Source organism: Salmo trutta, chromosome 2 (assembly GCF_901001165.1).
Source record: "Salmo trutta chromosome 2, fSalTru1.1, whole genome shotgun sequence".
In the NCBI taxonomy this organism is placed as follows: Eukaryota; Metazoa; Chordata; class Actinopteri; order Salmoniformes; family Salmonidae; genus Salmo; species Salmo trutta.
In genome coordinates this window covers 72547874-72565801 of record NC_042958.1, presented here as the reverse complement: position 1 = coordinate 72565801, position 17928 = coordinate 72547874, and the positions used below count along the sequence as shown (strand labels likewise).

The window sequence follows — 17928 nt, the reverse complement described above, 5'->3', positions numbered from 1 at the left end:
GCACTCTGGCACTCCAGATTGAATTTACAAACACACTCAGAAATGCCAAGCGACATAGGACAACTGATTAAATGATACGAAAGACCGTGTCCTAACAATGGTAGTAGTTGTCCACAAAGCGGCACGGCGGGCTGTGCCTATCCATTCTTTGGATTAGTAATACATCTAATTATTGTAATATATTTTTTTAATATCGATAGTGGGTTGTTGACATCAACTGCCGGTATTCAATGGAGAGTGACGCTATGCTACTTACTTCATTACATGAATATGCCATCTCGAGACAATGTTGATATAGTGTTTTTTCTCAAAGTTGCCGAGATGTCACGTGGCCTACTTATATCAGCACACTCGTAACAACTGTAGCATTACTAAACTTCTATTCGATCAAATAAACCTCACTCAGAAAATTAGCCATATGTTTTTGTTAACTAAATTCAACACTCTCATTGACCTCCATACAAAAACTCCTTGCTTGGTGGGCAAAACAAAGAAAAACCGCCACCTGTTGGAGGGAGACATATTTCCCATCGAGTTGGGCCCCTCTTCCACTCTGATAATACCAAATAGCAAAAAAATGTTATAGGTAGGAAATAAATAGCTACATTTCATTTTTGAACGTCTGTCCCACCCAACATGTTCAAATATAAGTTCCAAGAATACAGACACTGCTTTGGCTTTACCCTTTCCATTTCTGAAAGTAGTGCCCTGCTGAAAAATACCCCAAAGCGGCAGCATTTTGGGTACAACGGAGTGGACGCACATTGTGGTTATGGAGCACAAGAAGATTGTGTGACAGAAACCAGCAAGGGACAATCAAATCAAGACTACAACAGTAATGACACAATCACCTCATTCTTCTCTCTGTGAATTCTCAAAACGAAATACAAAAGACATGTCTACAAAAATCCCCTGTAAAGAGATACTATTGACAAGAATGATCTGTCAAAGTCAATGGGTTGGGGGAGGTTTACAGACAGTACTTTGAGATGAGGTAGATGGTTTTGGTAGTGTAGGGTTGTGCTTAGACAGTACATGTATTGTGTATCAAACCGATTGAGAAGTGACATTTCTTAAATCTCCCATTCACAGCAATTCATACTGTGTAAGACTTTTTACAACTTTTTGAGCCCCCCCAGCCCAGCCTATTCACTTTGTTGACTGATCTTTTCTCTCAAAAGCAGCTCCCAAAGTCCCAAAACAATACGCTAGCCTGTCCCATTCGGTTAACACCTTTACCAACAAAGGCGTGCTACCCTATATCCCTTCCACAAAAAGTATAAAACGCTAAAACCACAACCATGTCTTTCCAGGAGACATGCAGTACCAGCTAATCTTCTGCAAGAGAACCAAACAGTTGGTGGTTATGAAGCCCTACACCACTTTCGGCAGTCTTATCCAGCTGGCTGTTCATCACAGACAGGACAAGACCATTCGCCATAAGCACAAAGAATCTCAGCTTCCCCAGCCCACCATGCCAAACACCATTTCCAGTGTACCAAAGTCAGATAAAGGACTATGGCTGTGTTTACGCTGACAGCCCAATTCTGATTTTATTTCACTAATTGGTCTTTTGACCAATCAGATCAGTTCTGAATAAGATCTGATGTGAAGAAATCTTGTGATTATTAAGACCTGTTAGTGGAAAAAATATCAGAATGGGGCTGGCTGCCTGTGTAAACACAGCCAGTGTAGCTCAGCATAAGACCATGTAGAACAAGGGTTTTGTAAATAAACTGAACCAGGTTATCAACCAGCTAATTATCAGAATCAGATGTGCTAGATTAGGGCTGGAGTGAGAACCTACAGGATTGTAGCTCTCCAGGAACAGGGTTGGAGAGCCCTGATGTAGAACCTACATAAAATACATTCAAATGTTTATATACATAAAATACATTCAAATGTTATATATATACACACACACACACACACACACACACACTACCGTTAAAAAGTTTGGGGTCACTTGGGCGTACAGAGGCCCATTATCAGCAACTATCATTCCTGTGTTCCAATGGCACGTTGTGTTAGCTAATCCAAGTTTATCATTTTAGTTAGCACTGCTGGAAATTTGTGCTTATTAAAGAAGCAATAAAACTTGCCTTCTTTAGACTAGTTGAGTGTATGGAGCATAAGCATTTGTGGGTTCAATTACAGGCTCAAAATGGCCAGAAACAAAGCACTTTCAGAATCCCGGAGTCGCCTCTTCACTGCTGACGTTGAGACTGGTGTTTAGCGGGTACTATTTTATGAAGCTGCCAGTTGAGGACTTGTGAGGCATCTGTTTCTCAAACTAGACACTCTAATGTACTTGTCCTCTTGCTCAGTTGTGCACCGGGCCTCCCACTCCCCTTTCTATTCAGGTTAGAGCCAGTTTGCGCTGTTCTGTGAAGGGAGTAGTACACAGCGTTGAACAAGTTCAGTTTCTTGGCAATTTCTCACATGGAATAGCCTTCATTTTTCAGAACAAGAATAGACAGACGAGTTTCAAAAGAAAGTTCTTTGTTTCTGGCCATTTTAAGCCAGTAATCGAACCCACAAATGCTGATGCTCCAGATACTCAACTAGTCTAAAGAAGGCCAGTTTTATTGCTTCTTTAATCAGAACAGTTTTCAGCTGTGCTAACATAATTGCAAAAGTGTTTTCTAATGATCAATTAGCGTTTTAAAATTATAAACTTGGATTAGCTAACACAATGTGCCATTGGAACACAGGAGTGACGGTTGCTGATAATGGGCATTTGTACCTTTGTACACCTATGTAGATATTCAATTTTTTTTTTATTATCTGTCAGGCCGTCATTGTAAAATAGTTCTTAACTGACTTGCCTAGTTAAATAAAGGTTAACTTAAAAAAAAGATCTGGGGAAGGTTGCCAAACAAATTCTGCAGCATTGAAGGTCCCCAACTACACACTGGCCATCATTCTTCAATGGAAGAAGTTTGGAACCACCAAGACTCTTCCTAGAGCTGGCCGCCCAGCCAAACTGAGCAATCGGGGGAGAAGGGCCTTGGTCAGGGAGGTGACCAAGAACCAGATGGTCACTCTGACTGAGCTCCAGAGTTCCTCTGTGGAGATGGGAGAACCTTCGAGAAGGACAACCATCCCTGCAGCACTCCACCAATCAGGCCTTTATTGTAGTGGCCTGATGGAATCCACTCCTCAGTGAAAGGCTCATGACAGCCCGCTTGTAGTTTGACAAAAGGCACCTAAAGACTCTCAGACCTTGAGAAAAAAGATCCTCTCGTCTGATGAAACCAAGACTGAAGTCAGCGTCACGCCTGGAAGAAACCTGGCACCATCCCTACGGTGAAGCATGGTGGTGGCAGCATCTTGCTGTGGGTATGTTTTTCAGCGGCAGGAACTGGGAGACTAGTCAGGATCAAGGGAAAGATGAACGGAGCAAAGTACAGAGAGATCCTTGATGAAAACTTGGTCCAAAGTGCTCAGGACCTCAGACTGGGGCGAAGGTTCACCTTCCAACAGGACAACGAACCTAAGCACACAGCCATGACAACGCAGGAGTGGCTTTGGGACAAGTCTCTGAATGTTCTTGAGTGGCCCAGCCAGAGCCCAGACTTGAACCCGATCTAAAATCTCTGGAGAGACTTATAAATAGCTGTGTAACGACGCTCCCCATCCAACCTGTCAGAGCTTGAAAGGATCTGCAGAGAAGAATGGGAGAAACTCCCCAAATACAGGTGTGCCAAGCTTGTAGCGTCATACCCAAGAAGACTCAAGACTGTAATCACTGCCAGAGGTGCTTCAACAAAGTACTGAGTAAAGGGTCTGAATACTTATGTAAATGTAATATTTCCAGTTTTTATTTTAAATACATTTGCTAAAATTTCCTAAAACCTGTTTTTGCTTTGTCTTTATTGGGTAGTGTGTAGATTGGAGGGAAGGGGGGGGATTTAATCAATTTTAGAATAAGGCTGTAATGAAAAAGTGGAAAAAGTCAAGGGTTATGAATACTTTCTGAATGCACTGTATATCAATCTTAAATTAAATGTGTCTGCCTTGAGGGATTTATATATGCTGTATAGGGCTCTGTAGCATCAAACAGATGCTAGACATTCAGATATCCAATTTGTCAATCTAAAATACAGGGGTGTTTACACTATTTAATGCTAGTTCAAGACAACTGGGTGTTCAACAAAAATGTTATGGTAAAAGTAACATACAAAAAAAATATAGCATGAACAGTGTAGTAAAGTTCAGTGTGTCTGAGGTGTACACCCAAGTGTAGAGTACTGTAGCCACAGATTGTTACACCAGATGTGATTTACCCAAAGACTTTAACGGACATCTTGTCTATTTCAAGTCTTCTCTCATTAATCAAGACAGGTGGGTTTCCACTCCAAAGTGCTGCATGTCATGATGATAGAGAACTGTCTCGATCAATGAGAGAACTTGAAATAGACAACATGGCGGCATACATATTGTTGAATTACTTCATGAAGCAAAAACTGTTTTTATTTTAATAACGGAGCATTTTCTAAATTTAATCTGACCCTTGCAACTGGACACAGACATTTTGAGACTCCTCTTTCCTCGCTAAGGTTGGTCAAATTCTCTGCGCTACACCAAACATTATCTATTGTGTAACTCCCAATAATGGATAGCAAAAATCTTTGGTTAAATCACATTATCTGGGGTTACAATATGCACTGTAGTTAAGAGAACTGGTGGTCATGATTAAAATGCCACTCACAAAGAAACACGCAGTATGGTCAGTGTAGTAATGTTCAGGGAATACTTGTAAAGCTGTGGGAGGAGTGTTGGCATGATCAAACTGCCATTCAGCTCATGAGTCATCTGCTTAAAATCAAACTGTCTAATTCCTCGACTGGGATACAGTTCTGCTACAATGACATATGCAGGCAAAGGAATTCTGTTTCTGTATCTGGAATCCACTCCAGAAAGGTACCACACAGTATTTATTATCTGTAAGACAAAAAAAATGTCATAAATTACTCTATTGTACAGTTTGAACGACAGTTGAACTGTTCCAGCATAACATCAACATTAGGGTAGACCAGTTCACATGCATACATGTGCACAGGCACAGATATTACATTTACAAGCTAACTAACTAGCAAAATCCAGTCATACATTACTTATGTGTAACGTTTCCTGGTAAACCTAGCTTAGGTGGCTGGTTATAGTAGCCATATCTATGACTAAAAAGAGAATGGGGTTTAAAATCGAGATACAGAAGATCTCAAATTATAAAAACGATTATATTTTTAGTCATAGATATGGCTACCGGGCGGTAGTTGTTTAGCCAACTTGGTTCGGTAGATAAGTTAGCAAACATTACAATTATTCGATTTCCCTCCACACTGTAACACATTAGTATGTTAGCAATATACGTTTCAGTAGATATACTAAAGTCAGCTAGCTAGGTGGCTTGCAGGAAATATAGTTTACTTAGCCAAGCACCGTATTTGTCATCTGCCCTCTTAGTAGGCTGGACACGTCACATTCTTAACAACGCTTTTTTCAAATAAAAACTAGTTCATTGCATCCGCCATGTAGCCCAGTTTCATAACGTTACCATATGTCCCAGCTGCTTGCCGTAGTTTTGAAGTAATCGCGGAAAAAATTGTCCTTATTTTCAGACCCAGTCTCTCATTAAGTATGTACAAATAAGCACAATGTTTTTATGTACTAATAGCACAAACGTATGGCGAATCATTCTCAATAACGCCAGATATCTGATGCCACGCCCCTTCTGAATCTCTTTAAACTCGATGCGCCCTGAGTTTGTGCTATTAGTACAAATATACACAACTGCTTATTTAGTTGAAGCTAGCTAGCTATTTTACAGTAAGAATGAGGTACGTTATTGGACAAGAAATTACACAATCTAGTATTTTCTGTATTTCGGCCAGGATAATTATAAAGTATTTTATTTTAGTCAGTTACGTATATTGGTTCATCTTGTAGACAGGAAGTGATTTTTCGCTCTGGCCAACAGTATTATCACAGATCGATATTTCACTGGATGTATAAATATGAAGCATCCTCTTTGTTCCCTCTCATTACCAAATATGGTACTAAGAGGAAGCCCACTGGCGGACAGTGGGAGAAGATGGAACGAGATGGATGATTCTGCAAATGTTCTCATCAATGAAACATTTGATCTCAATACAGTTGTTTTCTGTTCCCAAAACTAGAATCTGTTATGAACAGAGTGGACTAAGTTTTGTGGACTTTAGGCTTTGCCAAAGTTTACAAAAAAATTGTGTTGTTTAGAAGGAGTGCAAAGTCGAATTGAGTTATTGCAGGCTGGCATTTCACAGAGAAGGCGTTCCCTTATGGAAATATGAAGATGTATGCAGAAATGAACCAATAGGATCTCGCTAGCTCGTGCTTGGCTCTGCCCACCCAACTTGCTTGTACTGCCCACTATGACTCATCTGTTCCCATTGGAAACGATAGGCTGTGGTCTAATGGGCAGCTCACACTGCTCGCTTGCAAAATATATTTACAAATCTATGTTATTCAATTTTTGCACCCACACTGCTCGTGCGCACCAACGAGTGTCTGCGTTGCCAAGGGCTAAAATAGAAGTCATTCCTATTTCTGACGCCAGATCGCGCTGCAAGTCCTGCCTCTCCCATCTCCTCATTGGTTTATAGAAGCAGGTACCCACGTGCCATCTCATTGGTTTATACCCACGTGGGTGATTGAAAGACGAACTGTTGCCGGTTGTCGTGGTAATACTATGAAAGTTTAGATGCCAATCACCATATAAGTTAAATGATGAGAAAGCCTGGAAGGAGGAGAGATGACTAGAAACGATTCGGTTGACCGTTTTTATGTGTGGATTAATTGTCGGAGTAGAGGACCTTGTGCATTTCAGGTAAAATAACAACCTAATGTTTATATCCCTTGACAAATTAGCTAGCAACAGCAAGTTGGAAGTTGGAAGTTTACATACACCTTAGCCAAATACATTTAAACTCTTTTTTATTTTTTTATTCCTGACATTTAATCCAAGTAAAAATCCCCTGTTTTAGGTCAGTTAGGATCACCACTTTATTTTAAGAATGTGAAATGTCAGAATAATAGTAGAGAGAATGATTTATTTCAGATTTTATTTATTTCATCACATTCCCAGTGGGTCAGAAGTTTACATACACAAAATTAGTATTTGGTAGCATTGCCTTTAAATTGTTTAACTTGGGTCAAATGTTTTGGGTAGCCTTCCACAAGCTTCCCACAATAAGTTGGGTGAATATTTTGGCCAATATGTAAACTTCCGACTTATACTGTATGTTATTATATTAGATATATATCATAATTTTATGACATATACCGGTCAGAGTGGATTTTCATCTATTCACCCAAAAAACACAGTTATAATAAGTTATTCTTAAGTTGCGTTGATGAAGAAATATAACAATTTTTCCGAAATAGTTTCCAGTACCAGTACCCATCCTCCTGCAGTACCCATGTTCCTGCATCTATCCCCACAAGATACAGCTACAGTATGCTAAATGTCAAACAAATACCATGCCAACCTTAAAAAATGTTCATACAGCTATTCTTTTCATGAGTTCTGTCATGTTTTTATATATATATATTTTAATCTCCACACGACTCCCTGATGCAGGACCTACAGGAGCTGATGGGGAGTTTCACAGGGCCAGATTGTCATGTAACCCCAAAGGTGACTTAGGCAGAGAGGCAGACCTTGTGTGCACAAAAGTGGGATTGAAAAGAGCATGCTCTCTGCTGAAGGTACTGTCAGTATTGCAACAGTGAGGATATTGTTGTGCAGCACAGAGAGATTGCCTGCCCAGGCATCTTCTCTGTGCCGCATGTGACTTGGACACCCATAGCACCAAGGTTTTGCACAACAGGGAGTCTCGGTTTGAAGGGTTTTATCACCCCTTGTCCCCAACCACCGTAACTCATCAAGATGATAAGGGGTCCCTTGCCTTTCAGGAGCACAGTGTGTTTATTGTTTTGGTGTTTCAAATTAAATCTGATAGTACATCTTGCAATACCAACTTTTTAGTCATGATGCACAATTTTCAATGCATCAGTATTGATTGAACCATATTTAACTAGGCAAGTCAGTTAAGAACAAATTCATATTTACAATGACAGCCTACCCCAGAACAGTTGGCTAATTGCCTTGTTCAGGGGCAGAACAACAGATTTCTCCCTTGTCAGCTCGAGGATTCGATCCAACAACCTTTTGGTTAGTGGCCCAATGCTTTAACCCCTAGGCTACCTGCCGCCACAAGTATTTACAGTCCAAATATATAGAACCATTTATTTGTGATTCTTTGGTGTCACATTTTGGTTTCCACTTTGTCTTTTGCCCATGGCTGTGCCACAGTTGTGTGGTTGCGCCCGCAGCGCCCTGACAGTGACGAGTGGCAAGCAGGTCATCCTGATTGGAATAAATGATAAGTGTGTGCTTTTTAACCTCTTCACTATAGGGGGCAGTATTTTCACGGCCGGATGAAAAACGTACCCAAATTAAACTGCCTCCTACTCAGACTCAGAAGGTAGGATATGCATATTACACTGCTCAAAAAATAAAGGGAACACTAAAATAACACATCCTAGATCTGAATGAATGAAATAATCTTATTACATACTTTTTTCTTTACATAGTTGAATGTGCTGACAACAAAATCACACAAATAATCAATGGAAATCCAATTTATCAACCCATGGAGGTCTGGATTTGGAGTCACACTCAAAATAAAAGTGGAAAACCACACTACAGGCTCATCCAACTTTGATGTAATGTCCTTAAAACAAGTCAAAATGAGGCTCAGTAGTGTGTGTGGCCTCCAAGTGCCTGTATGACATCCCTACAACGCCTGGGCATGCTCCTGATGAGGTGGCGGATGGTCTCCTGAGGGATCTCCTCCCAGACCTGGACTAAAGCATCTGCCAACTCCTGGACAGTCTGTGGTGCAACGTGGCGTTGGTGGATGGAGCGAGACATGATGTCCCAGATGTGCTCAATTGGATTCAGGTCTGGGGAACGGGCGGGCCAGTCCATAGCATCAATGCCTTCCTCTTGCAGGAACTGCTGACACACTCCAGCCACATGAGGTCTAGCATTGTCTTGCATTAGGAGGAACCCAGGGCCAACCGCACCAGCATATGGTCTCACAAGGGGTCTGAGGATCTCATCTCGGTACCTAATGGCAGTCAGGCTACCTCTGGCGAGCACATGGAGGGCTGTGCGGCCCCCCAAAGAAATGCCACCCCACACCATGACTGACCCACCGCCAAACCGGTCATGCTGGAGGATGTTGCAGGCAGCAGAACGTTCTCCACAGCGTCTCCAGACTCTGTCACGTCTGTCACATGTGCTCAGTGTGAACCTGCTTTCATCTGTGAAGAGCACAGGGTGCCAGTGGCGAATTTGCCAATCTTGGTGTTCTCTGGCAAATGCCAAACGTCCTGCACGGTGTTGGGCCCTCATACCACCCTCATGGAGTCTGTTTCTGACCGTTTGAGCAGACACATGCACATTTGTGGCCTGCTGGAGGTCATTTTTCAGGGCTCTGGCAGTGCTCCTCCTGCTCCTCCTTGCACAAAGGCGGAGGTAGCGGTCCTGCTGCTGGGTTGTTGCCCTCCTACGGCCTCCTCCACATCTCCTGATGTACTGGCCTGTATCCTGGTAGCGCCTCCATGCTCTGGACACTACGCTGACAGACACAGCAAACCTTCTTGCCACAGCTCGCATTGATGTGCCATCCTGGATGAGCTGCACTACCTGAGCCACTTGTGTGGGTTGTAGACTCCGTCTCATGCTACCACTAGAGTGAAAGCACCGCCAGCATTCAAAAGTGACCAAAACATCAGCCAGGAAGCATAGGAACTGAGAAGTGGTCTGTGGTCACCACCTGCAGAACCACTCCTTTATTGGGGGTGTCTTGCTAATTGCGTATAATTTCCACCTGTTGTCTATTCCATTTGCACAACAGCATGTGAAATGTGTCAATCAGTGTTGCTTCCTAAGTGGACAGTTTGATTTCACAGAAGTGTGATTGACTTGGAGTTACATTGTGTTGTTTAAGTGTTCCCTTTATTTTTTTGAGCAGTATATTAGTGGATTTGGATAGAAAACACTCTGAAGTTTCTAAAACTGTTTGAATGATGTCTGTGAGTATAACAGAACTCATATGGCAGGCAAAAACCTGTGAAAAATCCAACCAGGAAGTTTGACCTCAGATGGCTGTAGTCATTTCAAATGATGTTCTGTCTAAACTACAGTGTCTGTGATGTCATATTGCACTTCCTAATGCTTCCACTAGATGTCAACAGTCAGTACAACCTCGTCTGAGGCTTCTAGAATACAATTTGATTGAATAAGTCCCGGAACAGTATGTGGTCGACCTTACCTCGACCTTACCTTACCTTACCTTACCTCGCACGCGCTCACGAAGGATTAGCCATTTTTCTTTTTCTTTTGTAATGAATCTGCTATTGTCCGGTTGGAATATTATCGGAATTCTACGATAATAACACCCTAAAGATTGATTGTGAACATAATTTGACATGTTTCTACAAACGCTGAGGGAACTTTATAACTTTTCGTCGACGGTGGATAGATGCATTTTGGAATGGTGATCTGGACGCGCCATCAAAACGGATTTATTTTTACATAAATGATGGACTTTATCGAACAAACAAACATTTCTTGTGGAAGTGGGAGACCTTCCGAGTGCATTCAGCCGAAGATCAGCAAAGGTAAGATAATATTTGTAACATATTTCAGCGTTTTGTGGATGCCGTGGCTGGACGGCAAACTGAATAGCTTGGTGCTCAGTACTCAGAATATTGGACAATGTGCTTTCTACGTAAAGTTATTTTGAAATCTGACACAGCGGGTGCATAAAAGAGTACTGTATCTATAATTTTAAAATAATTGTTATGTATTTTGTCAACGTTTATGATGAGTATTTTTGTAAATTCACTGGAAGTTTTTGGTGGGAATACATTTTCTGAACGTCACGCGCCAATGTAAAATGGGTTTTTTGGATATAAATATGTACTTGATGGAACAAAAAATCTATGTATTGTCTAACATTATGTCCTAGGAGTGTCATCAGATGAAGATCGTCAAAGGTTAGTGCATAATTTTAGCTGGTTTTGTGCTTTTGGACAGCTACCCTTGCTTGGAAAATGGCTGTCCTTGCTAGGAAAATGGCTGTGTTGTTTTTTTTTTGCTGTGGTGGTATCCTAACATAATCTAATGTTTTGCTTTCGCTGTAAAGCCTTTTTGAAATCGGACAACGTGGTTGGATTCAGGAGAGGTTTATCTTTCAAATGGTGTAACATAGTGGTATGTTTGAGAAAATTGAATTGTGGTATTTTAGTTGTTTTTGTATTTCGCGCCATGCGATCCCATTGGCTGTTGGCTAGGGGTTCCGCTGGCGGAACGCGGAACCCCTAGATGTAAGAGGTTTTAAGAACTTTACTTCTATTCATATTTTTAAAGAATGTCATTAATTACTTCCTAATAATTACTCCTGACTCAGGGTGCTACAACCTGTCCCTTCCTGCTCTGAACTGCTCCGGGTGGCACACCCTGATCTGTTTCACCTGTCTTTGTGCTTGTCTCCATCCCCCTCCAGGTGTCACCCGTCATCCCCATTATCCCCAGTGTATTTATACCTGTGTTCTGTGTTTGTTTGTTGCCAGTTCGTTTTGTTCGTCAAGCTTACCAGTGGTTTCCCCTGTGCTCCTGTCTGCCTTCCCTGAGCCTGCCTGTCATTCTGTACCTTGTCACACCAGGCTGGATTATTGACCTCTCCCTGCCCTGACCCCGAGACTGCCAGCCGTTCTGTACCGTATGGACTCTGATCTGGATTACTGACCTCTGCCTGCCCTTGACCTGTCGTTTTGCCTGCTCCCTGTTCTAGTAAATTTTTGTTACTTCTACACTGTCTGGGTCTTCTCCTGAACCGTGATACCGGGTGTCTGAGACATTGGACAGTGGGGCTGGATGAATTTTGTAAAGAGTGGCTACCGGCCAGGCTCCATGACTCACCAGACCATCTTCACAGTGGACCACTTCAAGTTCTTTGAAGACATGAAGGTGTTGGCCCCAGGATGCTCCCGTCAAGCCTTTGTGGGAATGCTTGATGGAAGAACAAAGTACTTTGACAGGGTAAGTGTGTATATACTAATCGAATGATAATTTGAATGAATTAGTGGTTAATATTTGTCCCTAATATAAAAATGTCCCTTTACTTATACCTCTGTTTTGCATGTTATTAGAGTGGAAAGATATGTGGCGACACGTTCCAGAAAGCATTCCTCGAGTGGACGTACGGGCGGTTTGAAATAGACAAGCTTTGTGGAATCAATCTCCTACATTGTCCTGCCTGCTCACAGGAGATGCATGCTATATCAGTGGATGGGAATCACAAACAATACTGCTTCCGGAAAGCCTCAGGTTTGTACTACCTTATGAGTTTTGTTCAGGGTATACCTTCTTAAAGTGCATGCTGGTCTTTTTGTTATGAAGTATATATTTGTTATATTGCCATTGATCATCTTTTTAGAAGATTAATTGTCATCTAGGAAATTTTCCACGAAGAGAAATTGTGGGACAGTGATGTCTCTTTGCTTTATCCAAATCCCTCAGACACACACAGAGGTTGGAGCAACATGGTCAGATGTTTGGGATTTAAACCAGCAACCCACCTCTCTAGGCTACTTGAATGTTGAGAAGGGCTTCTATGATGTCTTCCTGGTGAAAAGATGTGTCATCCTTCATCAAACGTGTCCATACAATCATTCTCAGTTTCTATAACATGGCTTAATGTCACGCAGTTTAGAGCTTGTTTCTTTTAAAATTAATATCTGTACTTCACTGTGATTTTCATGTTGAAGTAGAGGAGGGCCTTGAGATAGCAGTTTGCCGACACAGCGTGCTCCTCAAGGCCCTCAAAATGTACAGAGGCAAGACATATGCCTATGCATTGTACTTGCAGAAGAAGCTGTCTTCTGCTGGCACGGTGGGCTTTTTCTGCTGCACTGTTGCATGCAAATACTGGCCATATTTGCAGAAAGTTGTGCAGGCATACCCAGAGTTGGAGGAGCTTCTAAAAATGCACCCTCTCCGCTATTCATGCTAAGGCACATGAATGGTCTTGTGAGGTAATTGTTTTCCTTGACTGTTTTTGTGTTATGCAGAAAGGATATTGTAATTATTTTTTAAATAATATAATTAATACATAACTTTGTATTTGTTCATTATGGCAGTATAGCACAAATGGAGAGGCCGCAATAAGGCTGGTGCCGGCAACACAACCGGAGAGTAAGTTGAGCAGGTGAATAGTTTTATATCCAGAGCTGCTGTCACGACAAATTACATGTCCAAGACTGGTAATTGTATTATGATAACATAACTAATGCTGAATAAGGTTTAGAATTACAACATAATTCCCTTATTGTTTAACTATTAAGTGGTCCTTTATATTTGAGCTCCAGCACACTTCAATGAATATGATAAACCGTCCTGGACTGTCATCTTGCCACGGTGGAGAGGCTTGCATACTCCAATGACCCTGAGCGCTAAGCCGGAGGGGGTTTATACTCCCGGCAGGTAGAACCAAGCCGGCCAGGTCAAATGGTAGGAAGCAGTCCATGGTCCTCCATGTGGGGCTAACTACCCCACCCCGGAAAAAAACAGGAACATTGACGAATGGAAACCAAATAAATTGTCCCAAAGCAGGAAAATGTTTTGGACACATGTTACTGCTGAAGCGAGAAGCTGACAGTGAAGGACATTTACTTTTTGGGCTTAACTGATGATGCTATGATATTATGTAATGTTAATGATTTATTTTTTATCTTACGACTAATTGCAATCTTTATGTTGCTTGGTTAGGCACACAGTAGTAAATTAGAATCGCTGACTGAATATTTTTTTCCAACAGTACGGACAGACATTATCACACTACTGGCAATGGGCTGGAATAAGAGGAAGTTCACCAACATGGATCGCATGTTGGCAAAGATGTGAATTTATTTTTTACCTGTATCTGCTTTCTCATTCTTTTTCTACATGTCTGCAATCCTGGCTCAGCTTTTTATTTTATTAGTCATCTTGATGTATGAAAACATCAAGATGACTGTATACATTAAAGTCAAATATTTTAGTGTGATTCACTTGTAAGTAGAACCTTCACCTTCACCTATGTTGTTCATTAATTGAATTGTATTTTTTCAGAATGTGAAAAGACTGGAGGAGACCAGCCTCGCGAAAAGAGGGCAGAGCTAGACATCAACAACGCTGTGCTACAGGAGTGGGTTGCTGAGGTCCAGCAGTGGCCTGATGGTATGTTAGGTTCTGAACAAATAGAACAAAAAACTGAAAAAACAGAAATCTCAAACCAAGTTTACCCTACCCATAAGCATATATTTATACCTTCCGACTAGGTGGGAGTTGCCTAAATCTAGGACCCTCATGGTCGTGGAAGTGTGTATGGGATAGGACTGTAGTCAGATGGTTTTCGGGGTGGGCCCCCTATGGCCCCCCTCCCAGCAGTGTCTTCTCTCCAACTGCTGACCTTATCTTGAGTTGAGTTCCACATCCCTCATTGTCCTAATTCCACAGCAACTGGCCTGCCTTATCAGGAACTGAAACCAAACTGCTACCCTTTGCCTCCTTACTTAGAAATATTAATATTCAGCAATAACATGTTTGAATAGAATATGAACTTTCTGCACTTCCCCTTGTCTCACTCAGTAACTTTCCATACCCAAAGTTCCTATTCACCCTTCATTGACACCTAACATGTAAAGTAATCAATATGTTCTAATATGATGACAGGAATAAGTGTGTTTCAAGCCAGAATCCAACAGGTAGAAAAATGAATGTTTCTGTTTCAACTTCATAATTGCATTAATGTCAGTGGAGTTATGTTTGACAGACACACTTCAGGATAGTCAGACGGGGCATCTCCAGAAGAAGCTTGAAGGGCTTTACCTCAGTGTGAAAGAGGAAACACTACTTCTACCATTTCACAGGTAAGCCCCAACAACAGTATGACCTCAAACACATTATTAATCAAGCAGTAAAAGTGATTTGTGAAAGAAAATGCATTAGTCATACACATCAGACCATGTTTATGATCAAATGTAGGTATGACCTATGTTATTAATTGATCTAATGCAAAACATTTCATTAAACTGAGAAATTACGTGACCATAAACATCTTGTGAGCCACACCTCTCTATGCCTTGTATAATGTTAACTACATGACAACAAATGCTTTAGAAATTAATTGCTTGCTTTGTACTCTCTTTGTTTGTGCCTCTATAGTAGCTCTAACTTATAGTCATGTAATATATCTGAATATACAGTCCATCTAATCACCCTTTTTATTTTAACGGCAACAAGAGGCGGCATCAGATTCTGAGAAATTGAGAACAAAGCAGCCTTGACAGCTGCCATTGTTCAACTTCACGAGCAGCAGGCAGAGTTTAAGCTCCCCACAGTGGATGAGCTGCTCAATACTGTTAACTTTGTGTGGCCATGGGAGAGACTTGGCACCAGTATATATATGATTGCAGAAGGTATCTATTGTGTACCTTCAGCATAGGCTGCAATCATTGCTGTTCTGTTATATACCTCTGGGTTTACAGCTCACATGCAACAGCCATCTTGCCATCAAAAGGCAACCTTGACAGACTGATGTTGGTGAACAGACTGCAGGAGGAAGAGAGGATCCTTGTGCAGGAGATGAGGCACTAGGGGAGCCTACAAAGAGCAGCGGGAACTGTGGCGGCACTGTCCCTACAGCTGCAAGATCAGAGTAAGTTTAGGTTTATACTATTTTTGGACTGAACTTTTGGTCTTGCTTTACAAATACCCTCCACACTATTTAATGTAATGGAATTGTAAATGTACTGCTTTCCATGTGACTTTGGCAATGCAGTGGAGTTTTCAGAGGGAGGGAAGAATGGCCTTCTCTGCCACCTGAAGAGAAGATTGAGTGAACTGACACAAGACCAAGTTGACACCAGGAATACCTACCACAAGCTGATTCTGGGAGAAGGGGATATTTTTTATGACTGATGTAGGTGAGAACTCCGATGAAGATAGAAGTCCTATTGCTGAGAGCTCAGATGACAACTGCTATGCTTTCTGAAATCATACACCACCCCTGCCTCTTTCTCTCGGTCTCGCTCTCTCCCGCAGGAGAGGGAGAAGGCCGCCAGCCACCTCCATTGGGAGCAGCCTGGTCTCCTGACGTTGACCCCTCACCTTCTGAACCCATCCAGGGAAATGTAATTTGCCTGATGATGTGCTAGTGGAGAAGGAATGTGTCATGTTTCCTCTCCTCACCACCTCTCTTCTGTTCCTAGACTATGGCAACATCTGCAACTCATACTGTTGGTTCCTGTACCCAAGAAAGCAAAGGTAACTGAACTGACTATTTCCCACCCAAAAAGATCCACAGACGATGCAATTGCCATCACACTGCCCTATCCCATCTGGACAAGAAGAATACCTATGTAAGAATGCTGTTCATTGATTATAGCTCAGCATTCAACACCATAGTAACATCCAAGCTTATCATTAAGCTTGAGGCCCTAGGTCTGAACCCCGCCCTGTGAAATTGGGTCCTGGACTTCTTGATGGGCCGCCCCCAGGCGGTGAAGGTAGGAAAAAACACCACTTCGCTGATACTCAACACTGGGGCCCCACAAGGATGCGTGCTCAGCCCCTTCCTACACTCCCTGTTCACCCATGACTGCGTAGCCTCGCATGCCTCCAACTCAATCATCAAGTTTGCAGATGACACAACAGTAGTAGGCCTGATTACCAACAATGAGACAGCCTACAGGGAGGTGAGGGCCCTGGGACTGTGGTGCCAGGAAAACCTCTCACCAGGGGTCTTTTCACAGTCCCCAGATCCAGAACAAATTCAAGAAAGTGTTATTATATAGAGCCCTAATTGCATGGAACCTCCATCTCATATTGCTCAAATAAACAGCAAACCTGGTTTCAAAAAACAAAGCAACACCTCACAGCACAACGCCTCTCCCCTATTTGACCTAGAGAGTTTGTGTATGCATTGACATGTAGGCTACGTGTGCCTTTAAAAAAAAATGTAGGTTCTGTCTTTGAGCTGTTCTTGTCTATTGATGTTCTGTATTATGTTTCATGTTTTGTGTGGATCCCAGGAAGAGTAGCTGCTGCTTTTGCAACAGCTAATGGGGATCCTAATAAAATACAAAAAGACCAATACCCAATGTCAACAAAACAAAGGAGTTGATCGTGGACTTTAAGAAACAGCAGAGGGAGCACCCCCCTGTCCACATCGACGGTACCACAGTGGAGCAGGTGGAAAGCTTCAAGTTCCTCGGCATACACATCACTGACAATCTGAAATGGTCCACCCACACAGACAGTGTGGCGAAGAGAGCACAACAGCGCCTCTTCAATCTCAGGAGGCTGAAGAAATTTAGCTTGACACCTAAAACCCACAAACGTTTACAGATGCACAATTGAGAGTATCCTGTCGGGCTGTATCACCGCCTGGTACAGCAACTGCACCGTCCGCAACCGCAGGGCTCTCCAGAGGGTGGTGCGGTCTGCCCATCTCTTCACCGGGGGCAAACTACCTGCCCTCCAGGACACCTACAGCACCCGATGTCACAGGAAGGCCAAAAAGATCAAGGATAACAACCACCCGAGCCACTGCCTGTTCACCTGTTCAGGTCATACAGGCACGTGGAGGCCACACACACTACTGAGCCTCATTTTGACTTGTTTTAAGGACATTACATCAAAGTTGGATCAGCCTGTAGTGTGGTTTTCCACTTTAATTTTGAGTGTGACTCCAAATCCAGACCTCCATAAATTGGATTTCCATTGATTATTTTTGTGTGATTTTGTTGTCAGCACATTCAACTATG

General features: G+C 42.2%; 1 protein-coding gene and 1 long non-coding RNA gene across 7 annotated transcripts; one reads left to right on the top strand and one right to left on the bottom strand.

Annotated features, from left to right (window-relative positions):
* Positions 1-4111: 4111 nt before the first annotated feature.
* LOC115162633 (uncharacterized) lies at positions 4112-5727 on the bottom strand. 2 transcript variants are annotated; one of them, XR_003869601.1, is made up of 2 exons: positions 5446-5550; positions 4112-4947 (listed from the first exon to the last, which is right to left on the bottom strand). It is a non-coding gene; the product is annotated as an uncharacterized LOC115162633 (long non-coding RNA). The 2 variants fall into 2 exon arrangements; XR_003869599.1 differs by lacking the exon at positions 5446-5550 and adding an exon at positions 5561-5727 and having other exon boundaries at positions 4896-4947.
* On the top strand, positions 4720-17230 carry LOC115162615 (uncharacterized). 5 transcript variants are annotated; one of them, XR_003869594.1, is made up of 9 exons: positions 4720-4926; positions 11785-12160; positions 12271-12448; positions 12641-13155; positions 13261-13315; positions 14231-14338; positions 14934-15030; positions 15649-15818; positions 15942-16479. XR_003869594.1 is itself a non-coding variant. In XM_029714095.1 (8 exons), exons 2-6 carry the CDS (start codon positions 11996-11998, stop codon positions 15755-15757), a joined length of 657 nt encoding a protein of 218 aa, XP_029569955.1. In that variant the 5' UTR covers positions 4720-4926; positions 11785-11995; the 3' UTR covers positions 15758-15818; positions 15942-16426; positions 17194-17230. The 5 variants fall into 5 exon arrangements, 2 of the variants coding, with proteins under 2 accessions (XP_029569955.1, XP_029569945.1); XR_003869593.1 differs by having other exon boundaries at positions 13261-13328; XM_029714095.1 differs by lacking the exons at positions 12641-13155; positions 13261-13315 and adding an exon at positions 17194-17230 and having other exon boundaries at positions 15942-16426.
* Positions 17231-17928: the final 698 nt, after the last annotated feature.